Consider the following 13,571-nt stretch of genomic DNA (forward strand, 5'->3'; position numbering starts at 1 on the left):
GTTCCCCGCACTATTGAGTGCCTTTTCTCCCCCACATTTTTGTGCTTTTTGTTGGCGATTTCGCTGTTTAAAATGGCCCCTGAGTGTAGTGCTGAAGAGCCGTCTAGTGTTTCTGGGCACAGGAAGGCCGGGATGTGCCTCACGGAGAAAACGCGTGCGTTAGATAAGCTTCGTTCGGGCCTGAGTTACAGTGCCGGCGGCCCTGAGTTCTACGTTAATGAAGTTACAATGTATATTAAATACGGTCTCTTTGACCAGAAACACACATAAAACAAGGTTATGCATTGACGGGTTAATGAAAATGCTGTGACCAGAGTCTCGCAGAAGCCTAGCCCTGTGCCCCAGGAGCAGTGATTCAGTATTTGCTGATTCTGTGTTTGAGGTGACTTTACAGAACATAACGATCCACTGTATTTAAAATCCAATTATGCCAGAGACACTCATCAAGCCCCTCTCTGACCAGCAGCTGCTCATGGATATAACCTTTGAAGTGAAGAAATATCGCCAGTTTGTCGCTGAGTCTGCAACTATTATGGAGCATCTACAAAGTGTCAGGCCTTATTCTTGTCACTGAGACTGGAGTAATGAACAACATAAACAAAGCCCCCGCCTCGTAGAGCTTACATTCCAGTGACAGGAGAGAGATGTAAGCAAACAAACAAATAAATATATAGTATGTCAGAGGTGATAAGTGTTACAGGGGAAAATAATAGAGGATGAGGGGATGGACAGTGACAGGAGGGGAAGGCCACCTGGATAAGGGGGCATTTGAGAAGGAACTTGAAGGACATGAGAGAGTAAGCCATTCAGATATCTCAGGGACAAGCATTCCAGGGAGAGGGCACAGCAAGTGCAAAGGCCCTGAGGCAGGAGCATGCTCAGCATATCCAGGGAAACCCGTGTGGCTGCAGCAGGCCAGGGTTGGGTAGAGAATGGTAGAAGATGAAGCCAGAGATTTTGGGCTTGTTTGTTGAGCAGTCATAACTGACCAGTACAAGGGCTCTGCAAGGAAGGACCCAGTCTGATCATCCTACAGAAAAGACTCCAGGAGAAAAACCTCATCCACAGGGGAGCATCAGTTATTTGCTCCCCAGTTAAAAAATGATCAGGAGGCCAAGGGTCACCAGCCGCTTGAGGACAGACTCTCATATGAAAGAAAACCCCAAAACAAACAAAAGGAAAAAACAAGGATGAAACAGACCCTGCACAGGGAAGAGAAAACTTAACACAAACAAAGAAACAATTATAATATCTTCAGAGACGTAAGGGGAGATATTACATTCACAAAATAAGAACAGGATAGGATAAACATAGAACATTTTGAGGACAAAAAAGAACTCTTGAAAATTAAAAATATGAACAACTCAATGCAAGTATAAAGTTGAGAAAAGTCTCCCCGAAAACAGTGTAAAAAGACAAAGAGATGAAAAATAGGAGAGAAGGAAGATACTTAGAAGCCCAATTCAACCAAAAAATGATAGGCATTCCTGAAAGAAGCAACAGAACCTATAAAAGGAAAAGAATCATCAAAGAAATCAAGAAAAGGAGATTCTAGATTGAAAGGGCCTTCCGAACACACAGCACGATGGATTACTACCACCAGGACCCATCCTGGTGCATTTCACACACTGGGAGCAAAGAAAAGATCCTTTAAGATTCTATAGAGGAACACTAGGAAAAAAAGATTCCATGCAAAGTACCAGGGATCAGAATAGAACCTGATTCCTCAACATCAACAACGGAAGCTGGAAGACGATGGAGAAAATGCCTGCAAAATTCTGGGGGAAAATTATTTCCAGCCTGGAATTCTATAACCTAACTACTCTAACCAAATTACCAATAAAGGTAGAAGAACACCATGTTTTCAGACGAGAAATTCTCAAAAGAAGTTCCATCCATCCCTTTCTCAGACAGATACTGGAGGATGTGCTCCACCCACATGAGGAAATTAGCCAAGAAAGACAGAGCAGGGGATTCCTGAAAGGGGATCCAGCCCAGGAGCGAGGTGAGGAGGGCCCAGCGTGATGGCCCCAGAGGTCCCCCTGCACGGCAAAAGCCTAGAGCAGCTGCTTCTGGAACTTTAAGAACAAATAAATCCCTGGAGGGCTTGTTCAGCACAGCTTGCTGGGCCCCTCCCCAGAGACTCTCATCAGTGAGTGGGGCGGGGCCCGAGAACTGGCATTTCTAACAAGCTCCCACGGATGTTGACGCGCTGGTCTGTCCACACTGAGAGCACAGGGTTCTGGAGAGCAACCAGCTCAGACGGGAGCAAGCCAGAAGCTTTCTGGGAGACACGTTTTTCTAGAAGATTAAATTGATCCAACACCTAATGTATTCAAATGTCTTGAGAGGAAATGGACATAAACGGGGAGAGTTTAGTGTTAAAGGAATGATAAGTACACAGAATCTAAGCAAATGGGAATAACTGTGTAACTATTGATTTCAGGGAAAATAAAATGCTGTGCAAAAAAGGAAAGTAATCATAATCATAGCTGACCCCTGACTTACAATGAAAAATGTTTACAGGATCTTAATAAAGGAAACACTGAGCACTCATTTAACCAAAACTACCCTATACGCACACAGGGAGGGTGGTCGTGGTGGTGGCTGGGTGGGCGTATAGCTAAAGGAGGAGAGAGAAGAGACTAACTCACTCCCCTGCCCCAGCAGGAAGACGATGGCCGTTGCCCAAAGCGGAAAACACAAGAAGCAGCCTCGAAAGCAAGTTATTTAGAAATGGGGAGAAAATTACCAAAACAACCAGCTGAAAGATTTGGACAAGGTGGTTTCTGAGAAGTGGGAAATGGGTGGGGTGTTGCTGCTTGTAAACCAACACTTTAAATTATGTGCATGCATAACTTTGATGCAAATAAGTTTTATGAAGCAATAAATAAAACTAATAAACAAAATAAAACAAAAACAACAAAAGGAAAGCAGTGCAAGACAAAGTGATGAGCTCCCCTTGGACCAGAGGAGGACAGAGTGCCCAGGACGCACGGGGGAGGAGGTGCCTGGTCTAGCTTCCCTGCAGGGTCTTCTCTCTGGGTCCTGAAGGATGAGCGCACAAGAGGCAGAGAACAGATGTGCAGAAGCGCAGAGGCATCTGGGGATCAAGGAGATTCTGGGAAGCTGGAGAGCAGGATGCGGTGGGTGCACGGGCACCTGTGTTAGGCTGGACGCCCCAGGGAAGGTAAGCCACTTTATGCACCACGCTGGAAACTAGCCATTATCTTTTGTAGGCAACCAGGAGTGACCGGAGGTTTTTAACCAGAAGAGTCCCATTGTCAGATGTGCACTTTAGAAAGAGAAACAAGACGGAGGAGATGGAATAAAGGAGTCCACTTAGAAAACAGGTTGCTGCAAAGGTCACATTCAAGCCATCAGACAATCTCATCAGCCCCACCCTCCAGCCAGAGCCCCTCCATGCCCACGGCCCTGGCCTGAGCCGCCACTGCCCTCAACTGACTAGTGCAGCCGTTACTGACCAGCTGTGCAAACCCAGACAGCCTGGGCCACCCCTGCAGGCCTCAGCTTACTCAGCTGCAATATGGGCTACCACTATGGTCGGAATGTTCATGCTCCCCCTCCCCCAGTTCATATGTTGAAATCCTAACCTCCAAGGAGATGGTATTGGAGGTGGGGTGATGGGATCGTGAGGGTGGAGTCCTCGTGAATGAGATCACTGCTCTTATAAAAGAGGTCCCAGAGAGATCCCTCCACCCTTCCACTCTCTGAGGACACAGCCAGAAGGTGTCAGTCTGCAACTCAGAAGAGGGCCGTCACCAGAACCCACCATGCTGGCACCCTGATGCCAGACTTCCAGCCCCCAGAATTGTAAGAAATCAATGCTTGTTGTGTATAAGCCACCCAGTTCATGGCATTTGTGTTATCGCAGCCCAAACAGACTACGACAGACGCTAACTGTCGCCTCACCAGGTAGCCCATGATTAAAAGCTCTGACTTAGGGGTGCAGACAGACCAGGGTGGAAATCCAGACCCACTGTTGACTCATCATGGGACCCTGGACAAAGAACAACCTGGCAGAGCCTCGTCCCCCGCTCAGGGGCCTGGCGTGAGGACAGAGAACCAAATGCCCGTGAACGCTCAGCTCGGGGCCTGCACCCAGTGAAGGCTCTGCGTGCTACTCCCTCCCCACACAAGACGCCCATGTCTCTCAGTGTCTCTCAATCACCAGCGGGATGTGACAGCCTCAAACTTACCTGCAAGCATCCTGCACTATTTTAGTTTCAGCCTGTATCACCCCTTTGCAGCACAACACTCCCAGGAGTCACCTGCAGTGTGAAAGAGCCCGGGCTTACACAGGCTGACTCGTCTCCTTTTCACGTGGGCCAGCAATGCGGGGACAAGACCACACCACCTACTCTCAGACCCCACCAGACTTCATGTCTCAAGGAGGTCAAAGCTGCAAGGACCTAAAATAGTGACCACACCACCACTGATCAAATGTATGCCAGGCATCTCCACACAGCATCCCATTCCATAACAACCGCCACATGAAGCATCCACAAATCCCCTTCAGGCAGCCGTCTGGGACCACCTCATCCACGTACAATACAGTGGCTTTGGGGTTAGACACACGGCTGTCATTCTGCCAAGTTACTTCACCTCTCTGTGCCTCAGTTTCCTCTTCTACAAAATGGAGACATTAATGGCACAAACTCACAAAGTTGTTTTGGGGATTCAGTGAGAAAATCCAGGTCAGCGCGGGCACACGGTCAGCATTCAGTAAAGGCTGGCATCAACATTTCCCCATCACAGAATTCACCAGGCTGTGTTACAGTCCAATGTTTACCTGTAATCTGTCCCTCTCCTTCTGGAGGCTGGAACCTCCAGGGGAAAGGGCAGGGTCTATCCTGCTCATTGATGTGGCGCCTGAGCCCCTAGGCCCGAGGCTGGCAGTGGAAGGTGCTCAGCAAACTTTTACTGTCGGGTGAATGAACGAATGTATACCAGTCGGGCAGCTGGGACTCAAGAGAGGCGAGTTACCTAATCTACACACAAGGAAGCAGGAACGGACACCCAGGGGTGAGAACCCCCAGCCTCCTGTCCACCACGCTGAGCAGGGCCCCTCGGCCCGCCTCTAGTGCAAACGCTTTGGTGCTACAGATGAGGAGACTGAGGCCCAGAGGACTTTAGCAGCTGTCCACGATCACACACGAGGAGTCGGATGGAGCAGGCACTTCTGGGGGACTCCAGGCCAGTGCCCTTCTGTCACCCTGCGGCCTCCCTCTCAAATCACTGACTCCAGCCCCCTCCTGGAGCAGAAGGGGAGCCCGGGACAGGACCGGTTGCGCGCGATGCCCGCGATCACGCTCAAGCGGACGCCGACCCAGGCTGGAAGCCCGGACCCCGGGGCCGAGGGGGACCGCGCTCCGGGCGCCCCACACCCCGGCTGCCCGCTCGGCCGACCCACCTGGTGCCGCGGGCGCGCGCGGGCGGCGCGGCAGCCGAGCCAGAGGCCCAGGCCGAGGCCGAGCGCGGCGCCCAGCAGCACGGCGGGGGCCAGCAGCGCGGGCGCCGGCCGCACCGCGTCCCGGCCCAGCAGCAGCCGCGCGTCGCTCCCGCAGGCCGCCGCGCCGCGGGCCATCGGGGCTCAGGCGGCGGGCCGGCCGCATCCCGCCCGCTGCACCGTCCCCGCCAGGTCGGCGACGCCGACTCGGAGCCCGGCGGGCCCGGGGCGCCGCGCGCTCGGGGACTTCTCCGGCCTGTGCAGTCTCCTTCCTCCTGCTCCTCTCCCCCTTCCCGGCGCTGCCCAGCCCGAGGGAGGAGCCTGGGTCGTCCGCCCCAAACTTGGAGTCACCCCCGCCCCCGGCCCTGCCTTTGCACTGAGCATGCCCGGCCACAGGAGCGGGCGGGCAGGACTGTTCTCAGCAAGGAGGACCTTGGGAAGAGTCTTGGTTTACACCGGGCCTCTTGACTTCCAGAAGAGAAGGGGAACCCAGCCACGGAGGAGGGTGTTGCTAGGTTAAGGTGATTGAGCGCTTACGATATGCTAAATAGCCTGATGATTTCAGTAACTTTCTCAACAACCCTCTGAGATGAGTACTATTATCCGCCCATCCTCCTGAAGAGGAAGCGCAGGGTCAGAGCGGTGAAGTGACCCAGTGCAGCTCCCACTCCAGCCTTGCTCTATCAGCCATCCTTGGGCCGCACAGTGCGGCGCCACTTCTGAACTTGTTCGTCTGAAGACTCCTGTTTTGATCCTATTTTCTTCCATGAACGGTCAATGCTTTCCTCTAAGACAATGTGTAGAGAGATTTTTACTCCTGGCCCCCTCTGGGAACAAGACACTACATGGTCTTTCATTCACTCTGCATTTATGGAGACCTGCTGTTCCAACCAGCAAGGAACCAGACAAGGTCCAGGCATTGAGGGTCTCCTGGCTGTGTGGGAGACAAAGGACCAGATGGGTTCAGCCTCTGTTCTTTCCTTAAGCAAACCTGTACTGCACAGCTACTAGAAGATACTTGGTCCTGGGTGCTGGGGGTATACACACACATACACACACACACACACACACACATACACGCTCCTACCCTTTGGAGCTTAATTCCCTATAAGGGCAGGGGCGGGAATACCATGGGGATCCACTTCAAAAGAGAAGGTTTTCATGTTTTTAACCTAGATGTCCAGCTCAAGTTTCTGGTTTCTTCCATCATTTCCTCATCAACCCTTCCAGGTGGGCAAGAAGGGAAATATTATCCAGATTTACTTTTTATAGATGAAGAAAGTAACAGCTAGAGAGGAGAAGCGCCCATGCAGGTCTTGCAGTTTGGAAATGGGACAGATATATCAATGCCTGTGTCTGTCTGGCTTCAGGGCTCACACTTTCTGCCGTGCGGAACTTCTTAAATGGCTCCTGAGAAGCGTCTCCAAGTCTCCTGGGAACCCTACGGGCAGTAACCTGAAGTTCTTGCTTTATGCTGGCTATTTCTTTGGATACTCTTTCTTTGGATAGTTTTAAAAACGTAGTGTCCCTCTCTGGGCTGTCTCATCCCCTCTGTGCTCTCCAGGACACATGGCTCTGCCTCTCCAAACACTTCTCAGTTCTGTAATAGGGGGCTGGTGGTGCTGGGGCAGAATATGGATTGAGCCTGGGGTGTGTGTCAGGGAAGTCTTATTGGAGGAGGTGGGCCTGAGCTGAGAGAGAACCGATGGAGTAGGCATTAGTGGCGGGCTCTTGGAACCCCCGACATCTTTGGGAGCAGGGGAGTGACCCGATCTGATTCGGGTACTGCCGAGCCCCTGGGTGGGGCGCGAGCACACTTGAGTCTGGCCGCCGGCGCCAGCCGCGCCAACTTTTCTCCCTGCCTCCCTCCCTCCCACGCCCGTCCTCCCCGCCTGCCGGCCCGCCAAGCCCCAGATGCCGGAGTCTGTTCCAGAAAACTTTCCGCGAAGGCTCACACTGAGCATGCTCGGCGGCGGGGCGGGCCTGGGGTCCGGAAGCTCCGGCGGCTCCGCGGCGCCCGCCGCTTTGGGGTCGCCGGTCCCGGGCGGGCGATGGGCTCGGCTGGCGCCTCGGGGCGCGCCACGTGGGTGCTCGCCGGGGGCCTCCTGGCAGCTGTCCTGGCCCTGCCCGATGGGTCTGGAGGCCGAGGCTGGCTCCCCGCGGGCCCGGGTCCCCTCCGGCGCCCCCTCGGCGCGCAGCCTCCCTCGGATGCCCCCGAGCGGACCGCGCAGGTAAGGAGGGCCGGCCCCCCAGTCTCTGGTCTGACTCTGGCGGCTTGGCTTCATCTACACTGGCGGCGGGGAGGCCCATTGGAGTTGGGGAAATTATCAGCAAGGGAGGATGGGATCTGAGTAGGATGCATCGCGTGGTCCTTAGTGTATCCCGCTTATGGCCAGATAACTCCCAGGAAAGGTGGAGACAGCGTGTGGTGGCTGCGGGCTTGGACCTGGCCAGCGGCCCCGGCCGAATGCCGCTCTGCTGCCTAAGAGCCCTGTGACCCGGGCAAGGCGCTTCACTTCTTGAGCCTCCGTTTCTTGGTCTGTAGAACAGGGCCGAGTGCAGGGTCTCCCCCCGAGTCGGTGTGCGAGTCAAATGAGTTCATGCGCGCTCTGTAGAGCGCCTTTCCTAGGTGAGCGCTCCCGGGAGTGCAGCGCTTGTTCAAAGAACAGTCTGAACTACTGGCTGGAGTCTTACCGCACGGCGCTCTCCTGGCTGATGAGTTCAGCCTCTTCCCACTTCACCCTGCCGCTCCCTCTGTCGTCCCAAACTTGGAAAGGCACAGAGCCGTTGGGTCACCGTAGGTTTCCCCTCCGTCTTCTCCCAGAGCTGGTCACCGGTCCTACTACCTTTTCCTCCTGATCAGCTCCAGTGCCTGCCCCTCCCCGGTCCCACTGCACCCCCTGGGTTCAGTCCCCACCTCTTGGCCTCTGGCCAGGTGACTGTTTCCCCTAGGTCTCCCCACCCCCCCAATTTGTGCTCTTTTAATAATTTTTTTTATTTATCTTTTTTCCCCCAAAGCCCCAGTAGATAGTTGTATGTCATAGCTGCACATCCTTCTAGTCGCTGTATGTGGGACGCGGCCTCAGCAGGGCAGGAGAAGCGGTGCGTCGGTGGCCGCCTGGGATCCGAACCCCGGTGGCAAGTAGCGGACCGCGCGCACATAACCGCTAAGCCACGAGGCGGCACCCAACTTGTGCTCTGTCCCATCCGTTTGCCCAAATCTCCGGGTGATCTGTCCATGGTATACATCTGACCACTTCTTTCCTCTGCTTCTACCCCCTTCCACCTCCAACGCTGTGGCAAACCCAGGCTTCTGTCCCCAGGAATGTCTGTCCAGTGGTCTGGCCCATCGCTGCCGTGGGGTCCTCCTGGCCCTCCCCCAGCGCCCCTGGTCCTGTTGTGTTCCCTACCTGCAGGCCCCAGGGCACCTGCTCAGATTTTTAAGGCTCTTAGAGGAGATTATCTCCACTTTCTATTATTGGTTCTTAGGTTTTCACCAGAAAAGACAAAATAATAATACTGTGTCAATGTATTGAGTTTTTAAGAAGTACCATGACAGCACATTTTCACAAGGTCCTTTCGCTTGCTCCTGCCCTGTGAGGTGGGAAGCATCTGGCCCATTTTGCAGATGAGAAAACAGAGGCCCAGGGAGCCACGCCCCAGCCCTCTCCTGTGCTCTCACCTTGAACCTCATGTTCAGAGCCCACTCGCCCCACCTGCACACGCTCTTCCCTCTGGGAAGCCAATGCTGGAACATTCTGGTGGATGTTTGTTGCTAAGCTTTACAGGAAAGCACTGTGAAAACCTGAACATAAAAGCTCACTGTTAAGTTATTATCTGTCTGTTCCTGCAAAGGGTGAACTAATAGGCTGTTATAGCCATTTGCCAGATGTTGTAAAACTGCTGTGTCCAATACAGTAGCCCTAGCCCTGTGTGGCTATTTAAATTTAAGCATTTCAACTGCTCAGTGCCCCCACCTGCTAGTGACAGCCCAGACTATAGAACATTCCCATCGTCGCAGAAAGTTCTCTTGGAAGCAGTGAAGGGTGGAGTGGCCAGGAGGCTTCTGAGCCAGCCTCTCATTACCGGTGTTTATGGAGGGTCCTGTGGGTGCCGGGCTCTGTTCTGGGTGCTTGGGATACAAGAGAACAAGACAGTCTCCACTCTTAAGAAACCTGCATTCTCGGGGCGGGAGAAACACTAAAGAACCATGTTGATCTATAGTGTGGCGGTTGGTGGTTCAGGCTGTGGAGAGAAATGCAGTGGGCAAGTGGCCTGAGAGAGACAGTGGTGAGTGCCATCTACACAGGATGGGCTGGGAAGGCGCTTTGAGGAGGTGGCGGGGAGGCCAGAATGGAATGAGGGAGGGGCAAGGACACGTGGTGGGCGGGAGCTTCCCAGAGTGACATAATAGCGAGGACAGAGGTGAGGTGTGCTTGATGTGGTCCAGGACCAGCAAGGAAGCCAGGTGTGGCCGGAGCAGAGGGGAGGGACGGGGGTGGGGGAGTGGGAGGAGATGAGGCCAGAAGAGTGAGGAGGAGCCAGATCAGGAAAGGCCCCGTGGCCTGTGGTCATTACTCTGGCTGTAAGATGGAAGCCACGGGAGAGGAAAGTGACGTGCTGTGACTCATCTTTATAAAGCATGCCTGTGGCAGGTGTGAGAATAGAGGTCAGAGGGCAGAGGTGGAAGCAAGAAGACCAAGAGAGGCAGGTGGGAGACCAGGTGGACGATGGGGGCGACCTGGACCAGGGTGGTTAATGGTGGGCTGCTGAGAAGTTGTGGGATTTTGGATATAAATTGAAGGCCGAGCCAGCGGGATTTGCTGGGATTGGGTGGGGACTGAGAGAGAGAAAGAGAGGATCACGATGAAAGCAGGGGTCGGCCTGAGCAAATGGAAGCATAGAGACACCCTCTGCTCAAATGCAGAAGCCGTGGGGGAGGAAATGAAGAATTCTGATCTGGTCTTGTTGAGTTTGACGTGCCTATGAGGCGTCCAGGTAGAGATGTCCAGTGGAGTGCTGGATGGGGAGTCTGGATTTGGGGGCAGAAATCTGAGCTGGAGATTTATACCGGGGAGTGGTCAGTGTATAAATGTCTTTAACGCCACAGGGCCTGGCTGAGCTGTGGCGAAGAGTGAGGCCTTAGGGCAGAGCCTGGGATGTCCACGTCCTGATCCCCGGATCCTGTGAACGTGGTAGGTTACCTGGCAAAGGGGAGCTAACACTGCAGGTGGAATTCAGGTTGCTAGTCAGCTGACCTTAAAAAGGGAGGTCATCCTGGACTATCCGGGGGGTCCCAGGGTAATCACAAGGGTCCTTAAAAATAGAAGAGGGAGGCCGGAGAGAGAGTTGGAAAGAGATGTGACATTGGAAGAAGGTCAGAGTGATGCACTGTGAGAAGGACTCAACCTGCTGTTGCCGGCTTTGAAGATGGAGGAAGGGAACATGAGCTAAGGAGTGTGGGCTGCCTCTAGAAGCTGGAAGAGGCTCCTTTAGAGCCTCTAGGAAAGAATGCAGCCCTGCTGAAACCTTGATTTTAGCCTAGCACGACTCATGGCCCCCAGAACTGTAAGGTAATAAACCTGTGGTGTTTGAAGCCACTAAGTTTGTGGTAACTTGTTACAGCAGCCGTAGGATACTGATACACTCACATATCAAATGCTGCTGGTAAGTTGTGTGCAGTGAGGATGGAGAACTGGTCGTTAAACGGGGCCTTGTAGAGGTCATGGTGACCTTGTCAGTAGCTGGGTGGTCTTGGAGAGAGGGATAACCAGGGAGGGGAAGGCTGGGCATTGAAAGGTGGTGTCGGCTGGCCCCTGGGCTTGGTCTCTGTGAGAAGAGTTCCCCAGAGTGGCCAGGGAGCCCCCAGAGAAACACTCCCCAGGCTGGTGATGCTCAGAAACCAGCAAGGCCTCTGGGATCAGAGACACTCAAGGCTCTCTGGCACCCAGGGCTACCAAAGGCCTTCTTGGGTTGCTGGCTCCCCGGGAACCTGCCCCTTCCTCCCACGTGGAAACCTCTGTTGGTGAAGAGACCTTTGTCCCTTGGTGAGGTCGGGGGCCAGGTCTGCTTCGCTCACTGTGTGGTGTCTAGCACAGAGCCTGCCGTGCAGCAGATGCTGGTAGAAAGAATGAATGGAAATTTCCAGGGGGCAGGGGTTGTGTGGGAGTTGGGTGCACCGTAGCACCACTGTTCACCCCAGAGACCTCACAAATGTATTTTATTTTAGTTAATGGACTTTATTTTTAGAACAGTTTTATGCTTTAGAAAAATCAAGTACATAGTACAGAAAATTCACATACCCCCCCCACAGTTTCCCCTATTATTAACATCTTACATTAGATGGTACATTTATTACAGTTAATGGACTAATTTTGATATATTATTATTAAAGTCTGTAGTTTATTCAGACTTCCTTATTTTTTTTTTACCTAGTATCCCTTCTGTCTCCCAGGCTCCCGTCCGGGACACCACCTTACATGTAGTCATCACGTCTCCTTGGGCTCCTCTTGGCTGGGGTGGTTCCTCAGACTCTCTTTGTTTTTGATGACCTTGACAGTTTGAGGAGGACAGGTCAAGTATTTTGTAGGGTGCCCCCCATTGGGATTTCTCTGGGTGTATCCTCTCAACACGGTCTGTTGCTGTTGGTGTTGACCTTGATCTCCCGGCTGGAGTAGAGGTGGTCGGGTTTCTCCACTGTGAACTAACCCTTCCCCCCTTTCTGTGCTCTACTTGTAGAAGGAGGTCACGGTGCACAGCCTGGGCGGTTGTTTTTATCATGAGATTTTTCTTCTGCCAGGTGGCAGGGAAAGACTTGCTCCATCCACATCAGAATGTCACAGCAGTGTCTGACATGTGGAAGTCTTCTTTTGAGGAAGAGGTGCCTCTTTCCACCTTGTGGAAGGACCTTATGGGCTAGTGGTTGTCCTGGCCACACACACCCGTCCAAGAAGGTCTCGGGGACAATGTTCATGTCAGGTGTGGGGGGCCTGGAGGACCCCGAAGGAACAGGCCTGCAAAGCAGCCCTGTGTCGTAGCTCCCATTGCTAAGTCCCTGTTATTATTGATGTTGCTGTTGTTGCAGTGACACATGGTCATATGCTCTTCGTTATGAGAAATGGAACAATACGATGGCACAGAAACAAGAAAGCCTCCTCTGCTGCCTGCACCCACGCCTCTCCTTTCCCCGAGGTCCCTGAGGCTAGCACTTTAGTATATCCCTTGCTAGGCTGTTAAAGATAATATGTGGTTATGATGTATTATGTTGTTAATATATAATTATATATTAAATATATGAATAATTAGTATTAAATATATTATTAAATTCTACATATACTTTCAAATTATTAAATATATATATAAATATATGTACAAATAAAAATAACTATATATAAATATATTTAAAATAAATATATGAATATAATTCTTTTTTTTAAAGATTTTTTTTTTTGAGGAAGATTGGCCCTGAGCTAACATCTGTTGCCAATCTTCCTCCTTTTTTCCTCTTTTTTTCCCTCCCCAAAGCCCCAGTAGATAGTTGTATGTCATAGTTGTACATCCTTCTAGTTGCTCTATGCAGGACACTGCCTCAGCATGGCTTGATGAGCGGTGTGTGTGTCCATGCCTGGGATCCGAACCTGCGGACCCCGGGCTGCTAAAGCAGAGTGTGCTACGCCACTGGGCCGGCCCCATAATTCTTAAATATGTAATAACATATTAAATATATAAAAATTCCATTTTTATTAAATGGGACCATATTACTCATAATTTTGTGACCTAGTGATTTCACTTGATATATCTTAACATTCTTTCTAGGTAAACATAGACCTGTTTTATTTATTTATATTTATAATTCTGATAAAATATACATAACAAAATTTACCATCTTAGCCACTTTCAAGTGTACAGTTGGGTGGTATTAAGTACATTCACACTGTTGTGCTTCCGTCTCCAGAACTTTTCACCTTGCAGAACTGATTCTCTGTCCCCATTAAACAACAACTCCCCACCCCCCGCATCCCCTGACACCCACCGTTCCACTTGCTGTCTCTATGAATTTGACTTCTCTAGGGATCTCATATTAGTGCAGTCACACAGTATT

At 51.9% G+C, this 13,571-nt stretch overlaps 2 protein-coding genes across 5 annotated transcripts in view; one reads left to right on the forward strand and one right to left on the reverse strand.

Moving 5' to 3' along the window:
• EVC (EvC ciliary complex subunit 1) overlaps positions 1-5,754 on the reverse strand; it is a 77,550-nt gene extending 71,796 nt beyond the window's left edge. For all 4 annotated transcript variants that reach the window (XM_087434904.1, XM_087434906.1, XM_087434903.1 and 1 more), the window contains exon 1: positions 5,435-5,754. In XM_087434904.1, the coding sequence (XP_087291030.1) occupies positions 5,435-5,608 (174 nt within the window). In that variant the 5' untranslated portion in view covers positions 5,609-5,754. The remainder of the gene's footprint in view (positions 1-5,434) is intronic.
• Positions 5,755-7,453: 1,699 nt separating this feature from the next.
• The window catches only part of EVC2 (EvC ciliary complex subunit 2), a 140,500-nt gene continuing 134,382 nt past the window's right edge, over positions 7,454-13,571 (forward strand). Inside the window, exon 1 of the mRNA XM_014788876.2 lies at positions 7,454-7,701. Within this exon, the coding sequence (XP_014644362.2) occupies positions 7,522-7,701 (180 nt within the window). The 5' untranslated portion in view covers positions 7,454-7,521. The remainder of the gene's footprint in view (positions 7,702-13,571) is intronic.

The sequence above is a fragment of the Ceratotherium simum genome, chromosome 8 (genome assembly GCF_057802395.1).
Source record: "Ceratotherium simum simum isolate JZ-2026a chromosome 8, ASM5780239v1, whole genome shotgun sequence".
Classification (NCBI taxonomy): domain Eukaryota; kingdom Metazoa; phylum Chordata; class Mammalia; order Perissodactyla; family Rhinocerotidae; genus Ceratotherium; species Ceratotherium simum.